Here is a 21,969-nt window from a genome sequence, read left to right on the forward strand (position 1 = left end):
TGGCACGGCAGCCCTGCTGGGACACCCTCAGGGGAAGGTGCAGGCCCTTAGGGCTGTGTCCACGGGGTTGTTTCCCCCTGTGCTCATGTTCTGGCTGTGTACAGCTCTGGCACAAGCAGGGAACACACTGAAACCTTCCACGGGTTTTATGTGACGGCGCTGTCTTGACAAATCTTTCAGTGTAGCTAATGCTGCTCTCTGACAGTTTTTAGAGAAGTGTGGGTTTTGTGTCTGGAGAGCTATAGGTAGCTCACGGAGCTATGTTTTTAGGACATTTGGTTCAGCTTTTGAGACTATTCAGTATCTGTAAGTCTACATAAAAAAGTATTGGAGACAGGGAGTAATCTGGAGTTGCTCAGACAGCACTGGATGCAGTCCCCTGGTCGTGGGCTCACCGGCCCAGGACTCGTTGCCTTCTCATGAATGTCAGGAAGGCGCTCGGTACTTCCAACTGTGCTTAGTTCACAGACCCAAATACAACGAAATGAAGAAAACAGACATGCAGGACACTTCCAGCTGCAGCTGATGGTCATGTTTTAACTCCTGAAGAGTACGATCTTTATCTGTGAGAGTGGTATAACAAAACTCCTCAGCAACTGTGTAAAAGCTGCCAAAATCACAACCATTCTCAAGCAAATCAGCATTGGTAAACTCCTGTGGATGTTTAGAGGAGCTGCCACTTGATGTGGCTGGTTTCATGCACGATACTTGGATGTTTATGGTGTGAGGCAGCTAAAATGTTTTAAATAAGCTTTGGATTTCAGATATCAGCTTTATTCATGTTGCTGTGAAGAACTCCAATAAAACATTTGATATATCATCTCCAAAGGTGCCTTTCCAGAAGCCAGCGATCTGTAGCTGCTGGTGAACTGCAGTGAGCTGACAGCTTGTAGGGGTTGTAAAATAGAAAGCTAATTATGCAAAGAGGGATATTTTGGAGATATATTAGTCCCAGTTCTAAAAAAAACATAATAAAAATTGTAGGGAATGAATGCTACGACTATCGTTTCTCCCAGTTTCTATAGATTTCTTGTTCTAACTTCCTTCTTGCTGCTAGATCAGGGATTCCTCTAGTTAAAAGGTAAACTCTGAGGTTCCCCAGCTGCAGCTCCAGTTCGTTCTGTGTCCTTTAGAAAGCGCCAGGCACTTCACGTGAAGCCGTGTATCAGTGCTGATTGCTGCAGCAGCGATGTAGCTCCTTGCACAAAGCCAATATTCCCCAGCCTTGGCTCCGTAACAGCACAATCCCCTCGTCCTTTCATACTGCCCTGCTTCTCTGCTGTCGCACGTGAGGAAAGACACTTGAACTCTTGGGTGGATTGGCAGCAGATGCTCCTCATCTGGAGATGTTTATGTTTGCTTTTCCTCCCCGAAGCACCAACTTTCACAGGAGTAACCTTTTGAATGCTGTGTGGCTGCGTCGTCCGTGCGCTCGAGCGGTGTGTGTGCTCAGGTAGCGTGCTGCAAATGCCAAGGATCCGCCTAGCAATGTGTGCACAGCGCACGCTCACAGAATAAATATCAGCGGGTCAGGACAGTGGTTGGTCTGCTCTTCTGCTTTTCCGTGCTGAAGGCCACGTTTGTTTGTTTTTTTTTTTTTTTTTAATGGATTGCAGGCAGTGAGAGTTTTTTGCTTCTCTTGTTCTTTCCAGGGGACACGAGTTTTGGGTGGATTTGAATGTTATGAAATTATACGAAACTGCTGAGTTTGACCAAATGCGGAGGCTGTCCACACCATCCTGCCCCAGCTCCAGCTCCAACTACTACACGGTCTGGAAATACTTCTGCAGGGACCACTTCGTCTGGAGAGAATACTCCGAGGTATTTAATGCTTTCTGGAATCCTGCTTCTGGGTTGTAACCCAAAACTATATATACAGTGTGCAACATAAGCTATATAGATATTTTCGGTCCGTTTCCTCTTTGAACAGTTTGGAAAGTTACTTGGAGTTATTGTTGTGAACAAACAAAAATGATGAGAATGTATTACTATATAAAAGATTGTTCTGCAGCAAACTTATGTTCTTCACGTTCAGCAAAGAAAGATGAAAAGTGAATAATTTGTGGCAAGGGAGTTTTAGGTCAGATATCGGGCCTAACATTCAACATGTGAAAACGTGATAGCATCAGAACAAATCACAGGAAAGTTGTGAAATCTTTGTGGGAGAGATCACAACGAAACTGAGCAGGTTTTGGTGGTCAGTGTGTTTCAGAGCAAGGGAAAGAGAGGCGAGGGAGGGGAAGAGAGTGGTAGAGGGACTCTTTGAGGTCCTGGCAAAAATATTAATTTTTGTACACATAATTTATCATGTCTGTGTTTAATTCTCTTCAAACAGCCTGTTGTAAGATTGATAGAAGAAGCCAGCTGCCGGGGTCTGAAGGAGGTCCGGTTTGTTACCTGGCATAATCAGTATATCTTAAACATCAAGGATGGCTTCCAGCAAAACGCCTGTTTCAGAAGGGAAATCAAGAGAAGACCCCTGCTGCGCTCCTGCGTGGTGCTGATGCCGTTCCTACAGTACGTACCCCAGCAAAACTGAAACTGCGTTTGCTCTGTGTGTTGGTGTGTGCACGGGAATTGCATTCATTAAGATGTGAGAAGGAAACAGGTATCACTGGGTAGAAAAATCAGGAGAAATAATAAAAAAAATGTTGGTCATATTGGCAGCTATTCTCTTGTCGCTTCCCAAGACAAATATCTGAGGAACTCCTCTGTTGGGCTCTGTTTGTTGTTTGGAGATTATGCTGTACCTTGTGGATCTCAGAACATCAGAAGCACAGATGTACTCGAAGTCTGCCAAACTATTGTCCAGCTTTCGGCATTTCACCCGCTATCATGACTGCCAGGCCATCACGTCTAGGTCCCATAAAAAGGAGTGTTCAAAAACATTTCATAATTTTCAAGCACAATTAAAGCATTCCTTGTTTTTATTGTCATCTCAATGGGGGTGAACATGCTTACCATCAAAGGCAGAGTGAGGAAAGTGTTGCATTGTAGTCATTTTTGATTACAACTCATAAAAATGCCATTTTTGTGATCTCACCAGCACAGCTGGAAACATTATTGTCAGAGTTCAGTAGTTAGAAACACATTGTCCTGTTAGCAAAGGGTGGAAGTCATTAGTCTGACTGGCAACTTGGCATGCTGGGCCAATCAAAGGAGATTTAGCAGCTGCGTTAGGGCTAGAATGCTCGTTAGTGCTTTGTTGTTAAAGCATCTAATTGTGAGGCAAAAGCGAGTTTGGTCAGAGCCTCAAAACAAGTGGTGGTTGGAAACATCTTTGGATGCGGCTGTGCAGGAGGAAAGCCCAGAATTATTAGAGAGAGAGGTGGAGGATGCAAATGAAAAGACCAAACGTGAAGTTTCTTGTTATGGTGATTACAATTCTGATCTTAAAAAGTATGGTTTTAAGGGATTTTTCTGATGTTTTGCCAACAATGACTGTTTTACTACAGTTTAAGTCTATGATTTTGAGAGATGCTAAAATTAGGCAATTTTAGTGGGGGTTTTACACCCATGAGTGCTTGCCTGTAACTGCTCATTCCATCTACCAAACCTGTAAATTAAGCTCTGAAATTTCTGTTGTTCTGCAGTAAACCTGTTCTGAATTTCTTCACCCAAAGGCCTTGTAGCTCTGACTTAAACATCCAGCAATTCTCAGTAGGGAACAAAAGAGTATTTTGAATATTAATGGGAACTATCTTTAAAAAGTCAGTATTTGCCTCTGCCTATCACACAATGCTACCTGAGTGTTTTGTTTTTTTTTTCCCCAACTGCTTAAATAAGTTATAAAATTGGAAAAGAACAGAAACAATGGTGAATGTGCAATAGTAGTTGACAAATGCCAACTGTTCAGTGCTTTCCCTTGTATAATAAATACTTAAACTTCAGTCACACTCGTCAGAAAGTGAGCAAAGTACGCCGAAGGATGCAGAGCTTTATTGTGTTTACTGACTTGCTCGTTAATCCGTAACTTACAGTTCACTCGTGCTTGGTCTTCCAGTCTGAGTGTCAGTGCGTGAGGTGCTGCAGTAACATTTCTACCAGCTGACTTTGGGAGGGGAAAAAAAATAAAACCACGATGGGATGTTGTAGACTGCTGTTTTAATACTCACTCTGAAAAAATCCATCTCCCGGGTTTCTTTTAAACAAAGTGAGAAGAAGTTTGAGTTCAGTCAAATCCATGCAAATGAATCGAGGTCTCTTTTCAGCTTTGAGCAGCAGGTGAAAGCCACGTGAAAAGTATTTTAAAGAGTGTTTCTGCTCTGAATAGCGTGAGTGCTGTTAGAGCTTACTGTCTCTGTTATCCAAATCAGACGTATCAAGTTAAAAATAGACTCCCCCCCTTTTTTTCTGGGCTTGAAAAGCTCAGAAGCAATCAGAAAATCACATGAAATTATTTCTAGGTCACACAGAAACTAACACAAGGTTCTTTCAGGCTCATGTATCAGCAGCATTAAAAATTCTGGAAGGCAACATTGACATCTCTGTAGCAATGATGTGAATACCCGTAGAGTTGTTACTTATCTAGATAATTATGTTGGCTCTGCAGAGAAAGCAGCCTAATGGGCATGGAAATCGTCTGCAGGTGTTTTCAGTATTCCTTGGGATCAGGTTGGCTTTCGGGCAGAATCGGGTGTGAACAGAGGACGAGTGATTCCTGGAGATTGACTGCAGAAACTAGTGTTGCCTTTAGCAGAGCTGAGCACGTGTTCCCCAGTAAACTTGCTTTCTACAAAAATAAGGTGGAGGATCTGGTTTGCCTGTTGTTCTGATGTGCTAAATCCAATTGCACATACTCAGGGCTTGGCCTTGGATGGTGGCAAACCTCGCCTTGCCCAAGGTAAATGCACAAAATTCTCTTCATTTCCTCCTAAGCAGAACAAATTGTCTCCTTATGTTTCAGCCATGATGTTTTATCAGAACACAAGTGACCTGAGAAATTCATGAGTGTGGTTAAGATCAGCTGTGCTCTTTGGAGACAAGATTTGCCTTCTGAGTCAGGCAGTGGAGAGCTGGCACTTTATAATCTTTCCTACCAAGAGCTGCCTGCTTCTGGTTGCACATCACCCGTTTGTCGTCGCTGTTGGGTGGTCCTGGAATCAGTAGCACCTTTTCCTATAAGAGAACACTTTGGTGAAGGCTGAGATAACTCCTTGTGTTCATGCAGCTTAAGGGGAGCCTCAGCAGCTTCGGTGAGCTGCAGATCTGTGTGCTTACAGTTGGAGCACCAGAGCCTGAACCTGCAAGCCTTGCATGTTCAAAGTATTTCCATTGACGTAAGTGGGAGAACTCCAGTAAGTAAGGATTATTCAGCTGAGTAAAGCTCGCTTGTTCAGATTATAATCAGGTGAACATAAGCCACAAGCACCATACTCTTTATCTAAATTTAGCAGTTTCAAAAGCATGACAAAATCCACAGCGGTGCAGGTATTTATTAAGAGTGAAATCCTGCCTGTACCACAGGCAGTGTCCACATCAACTTGCTTTTGCCAGGGTACGTTCCCTTTCTGGTGTACACTGTGCTCCTCTGCCCTGAGCATTCGAGGCAGCAGTTCCCCTCCTCCTTCCTTTGCTGCCCTCTTCTTACCTGGCAGCTCTCCCAAAAGGAGGGGCTGCTGCATCGCATGAAAATAAGTAACTGCAAATGCAAATCTACATCTGGGCTGCGCACATGAAAACAGGGAGAGCCTTCCTCAGAAGGATACTGGGTAGCACTAAAAACACACAGTCTGTTCTTCCATGTCATGTAGTGAAATATATGCAAGTTTTGCCCGTAAAATGTTTTATATAACATTCTCTTCTTACCCTGCATGTTAAAATGAGCTTACAGTCATGAAGTCATTGTGTTTGGTAGCATTCTGCCTGTTCTGTAGTTAATCACCACTACTCCACCCTTCCAGCCCAGGATGTGAATGATAAAGGTGAGAGCAGGCTTTCAAATCCCCACCAGCCAGTAAGATTTTCCTGGGTGGGACGGCATGCCTGGGAGTCGAGGGTTTGGTACTGGTTTAAGTGGATGCAGGAGTTAAAAAGACAAAATAGGTGGCCTGGCTGTTTTAAACAAGCATTAAGGTTATGGGAATTGTTACGGAACCAAGGAGAGCAGCGATTGTTTAAAACATGTTGGTAACCACATAAATGTGACTAGAAGCTGTTTGGCGTGGGAATATTGAAGTACAAACTTGTTCTTCTTCCCATCCTAGGACTCTAGGTGGCAATTCTCCAGTACCCTCTCCACCAACTGAACCAGTTTCCTCACACGTCTTATCTCCAACTGCTGTTACCTCTCCAAACTTCTATCCTGAAACCTGGATTAGTATGGATCCATCTCAGGACTTCATCCAAGTGCCTGTTCTGAAGGAAGATAAAAGCTATAGAACCATTTATAACCTGTTTCACAAGACTGTGCCAGAGACCAAATACAAAATTTTGAAAATTCTGAGAGTGCAAAATCAGTTTCTTTGGGAGAAATATAAAAGGTAAGACAATGCTAATGCCATTCTTTTACAATACTAGGAAAATACCTTAGAGTGTGATTCAGGCTGCAAAATACAAATTTATCATTGATTAGAATACATCAAATCCAGACCCTGAAGAAAAGCAGCATCTTCAGTTGAATATCTAAAAAACACTGAAAAATATCTTGTCCTGAAATCACCTTTATAAGAGCTTTTGTAAGCTACCTATTGATAAGTTCTGGAAAATGTGGTTTCACAGAAACCTCAAAATAAATCTAGGATACCTAGCTGAAAACTGTTTCAGTTCACCTCCAAGCCAAATGAAGAGTAAGCAGTTTTCAAGCTGCTTTGCCTTTGCTGCTGTACAGGTGACAGACCTCCAGCAGGATCAGCTCAGGAGCTTTCAATAATACAAAATTCATGCAAAAGCTTTGTTTGAAAGCAGAAGACCGGTCTTGTTATCCACACAGAAATGATTTCCAATCCCCTCTGACAGCTCCAGTACTGCAGAGGATAATACCGATGCCTTTTGCTTTAAGAGCTGCAGCGAATGCTGCTCTTTGGTTGCAGATCCACAACGAGCACTCATCTTCACTTTCCATTTTCTATTCCAGGAAAAAGGAGTATATGTCCAAAAAAATGACTGGCCTCGACAGGATAATGAACGAAAGGCATTTGTTCCATGGCACCTCCCAGGACGTGGTGGACGGGATCTGCAAGCACAACTTCGACCCGCGTGTCTGCGGGAAGCACGCCACCATGTTCGGACAGGGCAGTTACTTTGCCAGAAAGGCGAGCTATTCCCATAACTTTTCCAAAAGGTCACCCAAAGGAGTTCATTACATGTTCTTGGCTAAAGTACTGACGGGAAGATACACGGTGGGCAACCACACCATGCGGAGACCTCCCCCCATGAACCCGGGCAGCATTACCAGTGACCTCTATGACTCTTGCGTGGACAATTACTTTGAGCCTCAGATTTTTGTCATTTTTAACGATGATCAGAGCTACCCTTATTTTATTATCCAGTACGAAGAAGTTAGCAACACTGTCTCCATTTGAAAACCTGTGCTGCTAAATTATTCATTTTAATGAACTCTTATTGACATTTGTAGCGGGTTTTGTGTAAAAAATAAATAAATAAATTGAACGTTGCAGAACTGAGTAAAATTACTTGCTTGCAAGGAGTTAAATCTAAAAATATAGAAAGGAAGATCTGAAGTGACCAATTGTGCACTTGCTGTTTGATGATGTATGTGCAAATTGTAAATATTTTTCCATTGTTTATAGTTGAAAATCTGTGCCTTTTGTTATAAAACACTGTTTATTTATGTTAGTAAATATTCGTGTTTAAGGTTGTGTTTGTGTGGATAATTTTGGTTGCCTTTTGTGCGTATCGCACTTACCAGAAATCTGATCTCAAACTCTTGTGGATGGCCACTTCGAGACAGAATCGTGGAACCATCTAGGTTGGAAAGGACCTTTGGGATCACTGAGTGTAACCAGTGACCTGACCTACTGTGTCCTGTCCCTAAAATGTGTCGCTCAGTGCTACACTCACACATCTCTCAACACCTCCAGCCATGGGGACTCCACCACCTCTCCGGGCAGCCTGTTCCAAGGCTTGGCCACCTCTGTGTGAAGAAATTCTTCCCGATGTCCAACCTAAACCTCCCCTGGCGCAACTCGAGCCTGTTTCCTCATGTCCTGGATAATCCGAACCAGATAATTTTCATCCCCAGCACACTCAATGCCTCTCCTCCCACTCCCCCTTGCTGTTGTTACTGCCCTGAGCTTTTCCGTGTGCTGGCACCGAGGTTTCTGGGGCAGGATTTGTCCCTTCTGTGGCCGCCAGCGCCCTGCATGGTGCTGGGCTGTGGTGCCGAGCTGGCTCTGGGTTTCCCGCAGCAAAAATAAATAATTGTGTTGTCTTGTCCTGCTTTTGGTGGCCTCGCCTGAAGGAGCACAGAGCTGTGGTGCACAGAGCAGGTGTCCTGCCAGGCACCGCCTGTCCCCGCGTCCCTTCTGCTGGAGGGAATTTGGTCCCGCTGGCTCCAGCACCACAGCCAGTACGGCTGGCACGGGGCTTCAGCGGCAAATATGGCACGGAGGTTGTTCCACGAACTCAGCAGTGTGGGCAACACATCTTCTGAGCTGTTTTTACATGGAAACTTGAGGTTCTTGCACAATAAGGGGAACTGGGAGCTCAGTTCCAGCACTGGAGAGCAGCTCCTGCCCCTGGGGCTCCTTGTTGCCCAGAGAGGATGCCCCATCCCTGGAGGTGTTCAGGACCAGGTTGGATGAGGCCCTGAGCAACCTGGTTTGGGTGGGCTCCATCCCATGGTGGGGGTTGGAACCAAATGGGCTTTGAGGCCCCTTCCAGCCAGGCCACCCTCTGATTCCATCATTCTGTGACTGTGCCAGCAGTGTCACCTCCACACTAACATCACAGCAAGTGGAAAAAGCCTCCCAATTAATGCTTCTCTTACGGCTACGAGGTCTGCTTTTATGAGAACATTTTCCCATCCACTGGACAACAATGTCAGATTGACCTAAGGGTTGTTCTTTCCCGAATTTCCGTCGGGCTCCCTTTTCCCCAGCCAGACGGGTACAAGTTGTCTCAAACGTACTCAGCCCATTATAAATCACCTCCCGCTTCTTTTTTTCCTCCCCGTTCTCACGCATTGGTGCGCGTTTGGGTTTGTTTGGTCTTGCTGCAGGTCCTGCTGCAATCTGCACCCCTCCCGAGCTGCCCCGCACACCGCTGTTTGCCAAACTTCACCCGGAACGAATCCGCGGCCTCTCCCCGCAGCAGCTCCAGCAGGACGGGGGCTGATCCTCACCTGGGCTGTCTGCGTGGAGCAGCTCTGAGGCCAACTTCTCCTTTCTCAGCCGGCAGCCCCCTGCCAGGAGTTTCACTGCCGATTTCACGGCTGGAGACCAGCAGGGAAGAGGCTGCCCCAGCTGCGGGGGCACGAGCACAGCCCCGGTGTGTTTCTTGGTGTAACGCTGCATCGTGATCCTAACACAGGCACTGCGTTTCCTCTCAGTTTCGAGGTTCCCCGTGGTTTCATTCTCGAATATCACAAATAGGAGACCCCTGGGGGCGACCTGCCGCAGCTGGGGGCTGGTGCTGGGCATGGCAGGCACCGGGGGCACCGGCAGCGCTGGGTGCAGGGGAGAGGGAGAGTGAAAAGGAAAGAGGGAAGTGATTTATGAAAAGTGAGAATTGGTTTCTTGTGAGGGAGAGGAAGGGAGAGTGAAAGGAGCAGGAACAGAAATTGGGGAAGGGAGGGTAAGGAGCGCTCAAGGAAACGTCCACCAGGAAACCAACGGGGAAGAAACACCTGCAGAAAGCGGGAGCGGGAGAGAGGAAACTTCAGGAAACGGAAAGGAAGGCGCCAACGGCTGGAAATCAACTGTCAGGAAACAAAAAGTAGGCGAAAAGCAAGGAAATCCAACCCCCGGGTGCTGCTGTTCAGGAGCAGAGGGGTCTCTGCGAAACCAGGTGCAGCTTCACAGCGCCTCGGGCCCCCGCCGCCTGCCAGGGCCATTTCTCAGCAGGGCTCAGTTTGGTTTTGTTTTTTTGGAGGGGTGCTTAAAAAAAAATCTTTTAAAATGTTGCCTTTCAGCCTGGATGTCAAAGCTGACCAGTTCAATTCAACCAGGGCTGCTCAGCCCTGGGTGAGCCCACGCTCTCCTTACCAAAAACCTTTGAGAAGGAGCGGGGCAGGGCTGCCCAGCAGGCCGTGTGCTCCTCCTCGCGTGTGCCCGCAGCTTGCAATTAGGCTAATTAGGGTGTTGTAAACCAGACAGAACTGGGCCAGCACGGTCCCTGCCCAGCTGGTGTGTCTGGCGGGACGAGCGGGGACACGGCGGGGCCGGGGAGCAGCCCTCCTGCCTGGGGAAGGGCGAGCTGTGGGGGCACCAAGGGCCCCGTGCACGGTGCTGCCTTGGAAGCAGCACAAAATGGCAGGAGGGAGCTGCGGGTACACGCAGATATCTCCGTTCCTGCTCCTGCTGGAAGGCTTTCTGCTGGAGGAAATGGAAATCCTGAAGCCACTGCCCGGAGTGGCTCCAGAAAAGCACCCAGAGATCTGTCAGGGTGTTCTTGTCCTGCAAACACCTCACCGCGACGGGCAGCATCCTCACTGAGAACAGCGGGCACAATGCGAGGGCTGAGCACTGCCAGCAAAAGCTGGCTCGGCCTCCTGCAGTTACCACAGCCCCTGAGGAGCAGCCCGATGCCGATGACTGCCAAAAACCTGCTCTTGCTCATCCCGGCCCCGTGCTGCCGGGCGGGCCGGGCCCTTCCCTCACGGCGAGGCCGGGCCCAGCTCCCTCGCCCCGAGCTCCTCTGGCCCCACGGCGTTTCCCGGCCTCTCATTTCCCAGGCTGTCTGGCCTCTGTCTGTGCATTTCAAACACCAGCAAATTTAAGCGTAGTAACCACCCCATTAATTAAATATCAGCAGCTTATTAAAAACAGCTCTATTGGGGTGACATCACTGGTCATAAGAGGGGCTGTTGGCCTGCTTAGGTGAGCGCCTCCGGCTGCCCCTCCTCGCCCAGCAGCTGCTGGGGGGATGCTGGAGGCCGCCCTGCTCGTCCCCTCTGCCGGGGAGCCAGCTCCAAGCCTCGCCTGTCTGTCAGCCCAGCAATAAATGGCACGGATGGGTCTGCTTATCAGTAACCCCGGGCAGCACGATAAGAGCCGCAGCCGGCGTGGATGCTCCACCTGTGCCGTGACCGCGCTGCTGCGGGTGGCCACGGGCACCCTTCACCAGGAGGCACCACCACGGCTGTTAGCAAAGGGCTATGGAAACAGCTCCCCAGCTGGAACGCACGCACACGGCCGGGTCTGCTGCCAGGCCCCTCAAATTACAGCTTACACACCTGCAATTTTTGGTAAATGCCCCGGTGCGTTTCTTCATGCATGGGTGTGAGAGCAGCAGAACCCGCCCGCGCAGCACGGCCGGATGGCTCCTCCTCGCCTTGCTCCTCCAACACCCCCGGTGGCCTCAGCACGTGGCACCCGGCGAACGCTTTCTTTTTTTTTTTTTTTTTCCTTTTTTTTTTTTTCCAAAAGATGCAGTTTTTCCATGAGTTTCTCTCTGAGCTGGGATGCAGGGTATGAATTTAAAGGGCTGTGATAATGTTGCGGATCAGGTTGTAAGGCATTTTATGCTCTTTTATTCATGGAAAAAGTCAGGCTGGGTGTTTGAGTGCACTGATATTTCAATAATGCACAGGATTTCTTTTGTTTTGCACGCCAGGACAAATCATGCACAGATGTACAAAAACTGGGACCTCCATGAGAGAAATCTCAGCAGCTCAGGTTTGTGCAGGGGTTCACACTGCTGCCCACCGGGACAGGATTTTATTGAAAATGCCCTTACAGCACGCCTGTTGTGCCAGGCTGTGCAAAGCCCTTGGTACGGAAATTTTGCAGTAAATACCGCTATGGAGACCGATTCCTGTTTATTTCCCATGAACTCAGGGTTTGCTTCGTCAGACTAAATGGCTGTAGTTCTCGCCCTGATAGCGGTGAGGCCGATGCGCTGCCTGATGTCTTTTCCAGATAATCTTCAGCTGCGATCTGCTGAAGTCAGAAGGCTGCAGCTGCCGGAGATGCTGCGGGTGCTCGCTCCCTCCCTGCTGCCGTTCCCATACGCAGGGCATTAAGCATGTGAAGCAGATTTCAGAAATGTTCAATAAAACCGCAGAAGTGTTTATAGGAGCCTACATTTTTTTTACCACGTTCTGGAGGCCGTTAGCCCCTATAAAGCACACACACCAACAATTACTGCGAGCTCCATGCCAGGGGAGCCACAAGCCTTGCTTAGCACGAGGGCACGCTCGCTGTGGTGCCGGGGATGAGGGGCTGCGATAACGGCACGGCAGCGGTCGTTCTTGAAGAATAAGATGCCAGAGTGCGGAGGTTGCCTTGGGAAGGAGCAGCGATGGAAACGAGCGGTGTGGTGGATCAGCAGAGGACGGGAATCCCGCAGCGGATGGCAGCGTGCGAGCTGCGAGATGATCTCTGACCTAAGAGGCTTAGAGCCCAGCCGGGGGCGAGCGGCAGGAGGAACAGACTCGGTGGGAGTGTGAGCCGGGGGGATTAGCCTGGTGACAGAGGCAGATTGCACAGATTAGCCACCGGTGGCACGGGGCTGCCGTGTCCCCGAGGAGCCCCCGATGGCTCCTGCTGGCTCTCTCCTCTCCCTGCAGCCCTGCCCCACTCAGACCAGTGGGTACAGGCAGCACAACTCCTAGTGCCAGCATCTTCCATCACCAGCTGGGACTTTTTGGTGATTTCACCAGCCCTCATGGAGGTCCAAGCCAGAAATGTGCTTAAATCCTATTGCTTTCCACGCAGCTCAAATGCACACTTAGAGTTAAGCAGATGCTAGGTGCTCTCCTGATACGGGGTGCCAGCAGTGGCCTGGGGTTTTGCTTCTCTTTTTGCATTAAATCACGTGCTGTTATGGCAAAAGTAACGTGCCTGAACTATTTTGGTGATCCTTGTGTCTGAAAGTATCTCGTGGCTTTCAGAAGGGAGGGAAAGCAAAACGAGATGTTGCCGTTGTATTAAACAAAGCTCTCAGCAAATCCCAGCTGCCAAGCAGGGGAGCATTACCCCTCGAGAAAGAAAGAAAGAAAAAAATAATAATTTGGTCTTCTAGGGTGCATTTTCCTTTTGCTGTGCCTCTGCAAGGCCAATTAATGTTAATGGGAGTTGTATATACCAGCCCAGAGCAGAACAGACCCTTACAGGAGGACCTCGTTAGCTCTTTCTGACTGTGGTTTTCATTCCGAGTTGCTAAATTTTATGGATTAGCAAGAATGCTAACAAATATGGAAAAGCAATCCTGGCTGTTGCCATACCAAAGTGCTTACTTAATGAATTTTAACGAGTCAGGTTTGAGAATGAATTGGTGGGACCATTTATAACTAGACCTCTGGAAAAACTATACAAAGGCAATGTGATCAGCCAGCTGTACAAATATCCCACCGCCTGCTCCTGACCTCTTCCACTCACACAGTGTAATTCCCTGAGAAACAGTTTCCGAGGGAAAAACACTCGAAATTCACATAAACTTTGCTTTCTCGACCTGCCAAAGAAGAGGGGGTTGCAAGGGGAGTCACACATAGGAGAGCACCCCCAGGATCTCCTGGGGACAGCAGTGGTGCGAGGACTGCCCATCTCCAGGGATAACACTGCGAGCCCCCAGCCCGGAGCCAACTGAGCTGGTATTTTCAAGGACACTGTGTATTTAAGACAACTATGAGAAACCTGCAGCCTCTGACATCATTCCTCTGGCCTAAGGATGCTTGATTTTTCCCACGTTATGGTGGGATAACGCTGGATGTGTTTCATGTGTGGTCCCCCAATGGCATGTGAAGAGCCCTCAGCAAGGAAAGATTCTTCCTTGTTTCTTCCTCTCCCCATGGGTTTGAGGGATGCCATTGCAAGAGGAAGGCAGGTTCAGCAACAAAGCTCTTTCTCATCCCGCTCTTACCATACGCACCATGGAGGCAGCCATTTAAAGCCATGTAATTATTTAAAGCAGGCTGTCCTATGTAAGCACCAGCAGCACCCACAAATTCCTCAGCTTCACTCTGCAATCGCGTCCCTGCAAGGCCAGCGATGGGAAATCAGCCTCATTTTTAAAGAGAAAAAGTTGGAAATCGTGAAGAAACGCAGGTTTTGAATAGGGAGATGTCCCTGAGCAGCAGCAGGAATTTCATCCAGCCGGTTTCCTGCAGCATGCCCTGCCTCCTCCCCAGCACAGCCCCTGTCCCGTGGCAATTCCTCACCCCTCGCAGCCTGACCATCGGAGAAGCGACTGCTGGAGCAAGAGGGGCAGTGAGCAGCCCCCCCAAGCTCAGCTCATTATCTTTATCAAATGAAAGCAAGCTGCATTCATGGGGAGCTTTCGAGGGCCTGGAAAGTCTCAGGACTGCCCGGATGCTCTCTTTCCTTCCCTGCAGTCAGCTTCAAAAGCATTTCTGTTCTTGTCTGCTTCTCCATGGAATATTTTCCATTCTTAAATTGATTATTTGCCCTTTCAAACGTTTCTGTATGAGGATTTATGCTGCTCCAATGAGGCACATGAATAGAAAGCTGAACTCTAAAAGCCGTGCTGCCTTGATTACATATCTCTGAATTGCCATTTTTTTCTCCTGACTGCTCACCCTGAGCACCCACTTATCTCTGTCTGCATCTCTGCTCTGCACCAGACAGGTCTCGCTGCTCCGGGCTCGCGGCAGGGCAGACATCATTCATTGTTCTTCCCCCAGCCGACACGCAGGCCAAGCACTGCTATGAGAGCACCGCTCGCATTTCACCACTTTGCTTTTGAAATTCTGTTACGTTAAATCGTGCCGTGCCCTGGCTGGGGCTCACTTGCATTTTTTTCTCTAGTTTGCAGGAGAAGCTGTAGCTGGCGTGCCAGCTGGGGCAGGCAGGCTCAGGGCTGAGTTCAGGGATGCCCAGAGCGGTGGCAGACAGCAAAGCCTCCGAATACATCTGGGTGAGCAGAGGAAGGGGACAGCCAGGCCCTAGGGACTGGGTGGGAGGACAGGGAGAGCCATGAGAACACCCAGGGAAGGAGGGACTGGCGGTGTCCTCTTTAATCTCAGGCTGTTGCCGGTCCATCAGTCCTCTCCCTGCCTGCCTGCACTTCCCAGGCCGGTGGTGCCCAGCCTAGTTTACATCGCCTTCTTCCAGGGGCAGGACTCCGGCACAAACCATCCCACAAAGGGAGCGGGATCCCACAGCTGACCCCCACAGGCTGCCCGGCCCCTCTGCTGTCCTAGCCGTGGCTTTCAGGCTCTGCCATTTTACACCTACTTCGTGGGGTTGAACTTAACTTCCTTATTTCCAAAAAATCAAGCGAAGAAAAAGGGAAGTTTTTCTTTTTTTTGTTTTTATTGTCATTTCCAGCCCAGCTTTTTCAATGCTATTTTTAGACTCCTGTATTTTAACGCTGTGGCATGGATTGCTGAGATTTCCCTTTGCTACCATAAAATAGATGATTTGCACTTTGGAGCTAGCAGTCAGACAGGAAACCCTTGCCTGTTGCCAAAAATGGGCTTTCTTTCACAGATATGTATTTGTTTTAATTTCCCTTCGCAGCAGTGACACGCCAGATTAGCTGCATTGGTTTCTTGTCATGTTATGTAATGCCATATAACACGCCAGGCTTAACTGGAAACGAGCGAGCAATTTTGTCTCTGTTTGATTCACCGATGATGCATGCAGCTGGGAAGCGCTGGTGTGCGAGCACGCAGGGAGGGGGCTGCTTTCTCATCCCCGTAAAGAAGAACTGGCGGAAGGCAGAGTTCTGCAGGGAGCTTGATATGATTGAAAACATAAATGATGATTCCTGTATGACTAACTGCCTTTGGGGCCTTGATAGAGTTACCTTTTGCTGATCACACGTTTATTACAAGGCAAGGAAGCTGCAATGGGGTAGGCTGAAAGCTGCTGAAGCATCCAGAGGTCCGGGTCCCCTTCCAGTGCTGCCAGGCTGTGAGCGACCTGCCTGCTTTGCTGTGAAATGGGAATCGGTCTGCTGATCCTGTGCAGTCTGAGAAGGAAAAGGGCTCTGTATAAATAACTTGCAATTAGGCCTCTCCGGATCAAAGCTAAGTCCCCAACACTCATGTCCTGTTGCTGCTGCGGCCGGTCCCTTCCTCTCAGCCAGGAAGGCATTACGTGGGCAGGCTTACGCGAAGCAATTTTTTAACATCTATTTTTAAGAGTTCTGAAAGGCGATACCTAAACGTTAGTCATTGCCATCCTTAAAATAAACCAGGAGGCAGCTCCAGGCACCTTGCCGTGCAGGGGGAGGTGGGGAGCAGGGCCGTGGTGTGGCCGTGCTCATTGCCCCTGTGGGGCAAGGCTCGGGGAGCGCCGTGCCAGCCCGCACGGCTCCTCACACCCCCTCCAAAACCACAGCTCGCACGGACATGGCCCAGCAGCGCTGTGGCAGCCAGTTCCAGGACCAGGGGGCAGAAAGCTGTGCTTTATCTCACAGGATGAAGCCACCTCCCGGGGTTCAGCAGCTGTTTGGGGCAGCCCTGTGGTCCTCAGAAGCGCTCTCCAAGGCGCCCCGCGAGTGCTGCTGTCACGGGGGTGACCTGGCAAAGCCCTGCCAGCAGGTCAGCCCAGGCGAGTCGTGGGCTGCTGGAAATGAACAGAGAGCGAGGCAGCAGCCAGTGAGCAGATGATGCGAGACCTACATTCATTTCTCATGAGCAGATCCCTGGAGGCTAATGAAATCCCAGCGAATGTGCTGGCACAAATGCCTGCGCGCTGTTCTCACTGCAGCGTGGCGATGTAGAGGAATGTGCGTGTGAAGAACCAGGTCACAGGCAGCAGCGACAGGGAGTCGAGAGGCACAAACGCAGCCGGAGCAGCAGGTACTGGCCTCGATTTATTCCTCCGTGGCCTGGCCTGCAGTGAGCGGCTCCTCCATACAGGCTCCGTGCTGGGGACCAGGAGGCCAGGAGCCCTGCAGGCTCACGTCAGCTCCCTGATATGAAGTCAATTTCTAGTGAATGGACTCATGCCCACCTGGGCAGGCTGCCTGGATGGTGTGCTCTGACCAGGAGCTGCTGCCCTCGGTGCTGGGCTTGGTCACGTCCAGGCACGGGCCCTGCTTCCTGCCCCGTGCTGTGGAGGCCATGGCTGCCACAAGGGCCAGCAGTGAGCAAGCAGCCCCGTCCCACCGCCTGCTACAGGCCACCAGTCCGACACGGTGTCACCTCCCTGACTTATTAATGCCTGCAGCACCCCTGTGAGAAGCTGCAGGGTTTGATAGCAGGCGGGTTGCACAAGGCAGGGGCTGAGTCAGTGGCCCAGGATGTCTGAGGAACAGGAATTGAATGCGGACCTCCCACGGCCACGGGCTGTGCTTCTGACTACCTGAAATCCCCTTCTTGTAATGGTTGTTTCAGGAGAAGAGCTGCTTTTCGATGCAGAAAGCTCCCCCTGGGCTGTTTGGGTTGGTTTTGGTTTTGTGGCTCGATTCCTCCCCAGTCTGCCCAGTGGCAGGGCAGCGTGCCTCACACCGGGCGGTCGCTCCCAGCAGAGGGGCTGCAAAAACCAGCAGGAGCCAGGGCCTGGCACCGAGGCAGAGCCCTCCACCCTCTGGCACCGCCGATAACACGCCTGGTGTGTGAGCAAACAGGAGCTTTGTGAAGTGGGCACGGCGGGACAGCCCAGGCAAACAACCTCCCCAGGGCCACCGGCACGGCCGCGCTGGGGCTGCATTCTTTCGGGGCAGGGACCGGCCCTTATCGCAGGCGTTCAGAGCACCGAGCGCTGTGGACCTTAATCCTGATGGGGCCTCTAGGCGTGACAGCTATATCAATATTTAATGTGCGGAAGGTGACTTGTATCCCACGAGGGAGTGCTGATCCCGGGCTGTGTGCGGGTGCTGTTCCTGGGCTTTGAGATACGATGCTGCCAGTAGCTGCCGGTGTATTGTGGGGTGTACTCAACCATTTACTGCACAAAGAGCAACCAGCAGCACGGGGGGGCTCGGTTTTCTGTAATTTTCTGTTCTGCAGGGAAGGAAAACATTGGCTGTGAAAGGAGCTTGTAAGCGGGAGGATGCGAGGTTTGCTCTTCTCCGCAGCTTTCCTGTGGCTCAGGACGTGACTAATGCCCTGTGACAGCCACATGCTTGGAGCCTGCCTTTCTTACTGGTGCAGGTGGGGACGCTGCCTTTTCCCGTCACAAATGTTGTCCCTCGCTGTCCCACGTTACCCAGGGAGCAATGTCACCCCTGTGGTGTATTTGGGCAGCTCTCCAGTCTGCCCTAACTTGTACCCCAGCGGCTGCAGCCTCCGTGGGCTTTCAAGAAGTAGGAGGCAACCACGACGTCTCCTCTCAGCCTCCTGCTCCACAGGATGCTGTGGTGAGCCCAGGCTCAGCACCACCAGCCCCTGCCTGCCGCAGACCCTCTATTTCAGAGCATACCACGGAAAAAGCTCTGGCAAGTTGTGGCACCCCGGCGTGTCGATGTCACTCAGAAATTGCTGCCGCAGTTCACTGGTGCAAAGCTACTGGTGAAATATTATGTAAACAGGAAGAAAATATGCCTGTTCCCTTAGTGACTCCATAGTGACAGGCAAATGCTGTCCAATTTCACAATCGTCTCTTTCCTCTTATGGGTCAAGTTTTATTTGTTGGCTCTCCTGCCCGGGCGCGCTGCTGTCAGGTGAGGGAGACAGGCTGGTTTCAGCCCTCCGCAGCACTTTGTACTCGCAGAGTGCTGCACGACACAGCCAGCCCTCCACGCTGGGCTGCCCCTGGACTTCTGACCTCCCACCTCTCCCTGGAGACAAGCTGCTAGGCAGCTAAAACATACACCGTGAGCCCCAGGCTCCGGTAAACAGCCGGACCTTAACTTATCCCGAGCCTTATCGGGGAGCGAAGCGGGGCAGAAATCCGACCTGAAGCCGTTCCACGTGCTGATCTTCCCTTGGAGCCTGGCAGAGGGGACACGGTGCTGGTGAAAGCTGCACCCCAAGCCTGGCTGGCACCAGACACGCTCTCAGCAGAGCTACAAACACTCCTTTGTGCATACCCCTGATAAGATACTTCAGTCTCCACTCCTGCTCCCAAAACATCTCAACCGTTCTGGGCCTTTTGCTGACCACCGTGCCAAATCCCTCAAGAGCTTTTTTCAAAGGAACAAAGCAAGCTAGAACTTTAGGCAAATGTTTTGCCTAAAAATTTCCTTCCTTAACCACTCGGGCTAATTGCAAATACCACACAGATTATGTAAATCACGACTTGCTGACAGGTAATTCACCGAAATGAGAGCCAACCCGATGGGACGAGTTGTGGTGTGAGCAGCTCCCCACGCTCTTAAGTGCTGCAGGAGACCTGAGGGAACCTGTAGGAGCCCACCCTCGAACGTAGCTCTGTTGATTTCTGTCCCAGGTCCCCCACAAGCCAGCTCGTGTGGTGGTGGTGATGCCTGCCACAATTCATTTAGCTACGTGAGCTCTCAGAGGAGCTGTCAGCTCAGCCAGCATCGGAGCTGCAGAGCGATGCAGGCCACCTGAGATGGCCACAGGCCACGATGCTGAGCTCACTTTTCTTTGTGCACCACTGCTGGCAGCTCATCGGGGCATGTCAGTGCACAGGGGTCGGGGAGCACAATCAAGTCAGGCTCACCTGGCCATCACCTACCCCTGTATCGATCTTCAGATCACTGAAACGAAACAAAACAAACAAAAACAAAACAACCAGCCACATTTTTGCACTTCAGTAATGTTACCTATATCAAGTAAAAAAATTACAGGTCCCACTTTTGGACGGGGTCTTGCCCATACCCCATTTGAAGTCAAGGACTGTAAGAGGAAACGGGTCAGGCTCTAAAGCAGAGCAAGAAAATTCTTATTGTTTCTTATTTTCACCCAAGCTGTAATGCTAGGGCTGGATGTTAACAAGGTTGTAGCTACAGCGTGCAATCAGCACACACACGGTGTTATCTCCTTGTGGTGCATAAATTGGAATTGTCAGGCCGTGCCATGGAAATGCAACATTTGCATTTTGCTATCAGGAGGTGCCAGGACATTACACTGCAATCGCAAATCAAGAGGTAATACTGTGAAGTGGAGGAAGGAGCAGCCTAACCCACTGCAGAGGATTTGCTGTTATTTAGCGTTTTAAAAGGGCAGCCGTAGCACCAGGAGATGGGGTGGAGCCTGAGGAAAGCTCCCAGACTGTTTCAGCAATAGGTATCATGGCATAATTTCAAGGCTTGCAAACCCTGACCGTCCTCAGTAATCCTCCTTCGTATGAACAATCCCATCCACTTAATTGCAGGCTGGGATTCTGCAACATCATCCTGGCCAGCTGGATCTCAGAATGATGTATGCAGGCCCTAATCTTGCTCCCAAATTCAAGTCAGTCTCTCCGTCCTCCTTGATATCCCCGTTCCTGTAAACATCCAGGCTTCCTTCATTTGTTTTTCCTCTTTATCTGTCCCTGCTTCACGGTGACTGCAGCTCCTTCATCACAGGAGGATACACGCTTCTTCCAGTAGCTCGCCAAGGCTGCGAGGAACATCTGTCTTGTTTCAGCCATTCTCACACTCTTTGTTTCAGCGGGGAGGGCTGTGTGTGCACTGGAGTCTTTTTTCTTTTTTTTTTTTTTTTTTTCTGTAAGCCAGCAGTATAAACGTTCCCCTCCCTACAGATTGTGTGTTTAAATTAGGAGAGAGCAGATCTGCTTGTGGACAGGGGGAGGGGAAAGATTTATGGGGTTTCTGAGTTCCCGTGGGAGTTTCCTAGCAGGCCCCTGGGAAACTGCTGAGCCCCGCAGAGACGAACCTCACCCGTATGGATAAGGCTCTGCTTTGCCTTAGGAGCCATCAGACACAACCATCCCGGAGCTTTAGGTGATCTTTCAGATCTGCTGAGCCCAGGCCCTTGGCTGCCTTACAGCACAGGACCTTGAACCCCTCGGCACCATCTCCCAGGCGTTTGGGCTTCTCCTTGGCCGCTTCCCCGAGCACGTCGTGCTGGCTGGCCCTGCCCTCCTGCCTTTCGTGCCTCTTCCGAATCTGCTGACTGCCGAAACAGCCTCTGCTCCCTATTTCTTTCTCACTTCAGCCTTGTATCTGGGACGCTTTTCCTGGCAACCTTCCCAAGCTCTCTTGCTGCCAACTCGGAGTCAGTATGAGCTTCTTGTATTCCCTCTCAAATCCCTTTCTATCGTGGCAAATAAACCCGCTGTCCTCTACGCACACACTATTGATATTATCCTTGACAGCTCCTCACTCCTGGCACTCAGCTGCTGCTTAATCATCCAGATTCCTCCTCTGATTCACCTCATGTGCTCCTGCAGCCAAAAGCTTGGCTTTGATTTGGCAATGTCACGGCAGGAGCACTGGGATCTCCTCCCTTATGACTCCTGCCCTGCACGTCCCCCTGTTGTTAGCACGCTCTGATTTCACTTCTACCGGGGCTGGCGTCGCGCCACCTTCTGCGTCCCCTACCATCACCTCTGCCTTTCTGCCCCGCTGCCAGTACCCTGCTTCCTTGTGCTGCCCCTGATTTTATCGTTTCTGTGCTGCTTTGGAGAGTTTCCGTCCTGCTAGGGCTTTGCACCTCCTGACCCTGGCTCCCAGGTAGCCTTCACCTTCAAATCCCTCCTCCAGACATCCTTTCCCTGAGACTGCTCTCCCAGGACGATCTCGTCCTTGTGACATTGATAAAGGGGAGGGGGGGGGGGGGGGGGGGGAGCAAACCAAACAAACCTTGCAAACAATGTGTCTTGAAAACAGGAACTAACACGCTGTGCACGCAGCACCAGAAATAACCTCGCTGCCGCGTGCGGTGCAAACCCTGTCCTTCCCCTGACCCCTCCCTGCACGTCTCCTGCCATCTCTCCTCGCCGTCAGCCGCCGCCGCTCTCCTCCCGGGCTCTGGGCACGGCTCCCGGTGCCCGTGCCCGCGGCTCGGTGGCACTGAGCGGC

At 50.3% G+C, this 21,969-nt stretch overlaps 1 protein-coding gene across 4 annotated transcripts in view; it reads left to right on the forward strand.

Annotated features, from left to right (window-relative positions):
* The window catches only part of TIPARP (TCDD inducible poly(ADP-ribose) polymerase), a 27,468-nt gene extending 19,648 nt beyond the window's left edge, over positions 1-7,820 (forward strand). For all 4 annotated transcript variants that reach the window (XM_068692934.1, XM_068692933.1, XM_068692937.1 and 1 more), the window contains 4 exons: positions 1,653-1,821; positions 2,336-2,517; positions 6,207-6,482; positions 7,076-7,820. In XM_068692934.1, coding sequence (XP_068549035.1) covers positions 1,653-1,821; positions 2,336-2,517; positions 6,207-6,482; positions 7,076-7,523 — 1,075 coding nt within the window. In that variant the 3' untranslated portion in view covers positions 7,524-7,820. The remainder of the gene's footprint in view (positions 1-1,652; positions 1,822-2,335; positions 2,518-6,206; positions 6,483-7,075) is intronic.
* The last annotated feature ends 14,149 nt before the right edge of the window (positions 7,821-21,969 follow it).

This window comes from Anas acuta, chromosome 9 (genome assembly GCF_963932015.1).
Source record: "Anas acuta chromosome 9, bAnaAcu1.1, whole genome shotgun sequence".
NCBI lineage: Eukaryota > Metazoa > Chordata > Aves > Anseriformes > Anatidae > Anas > Anas acuta.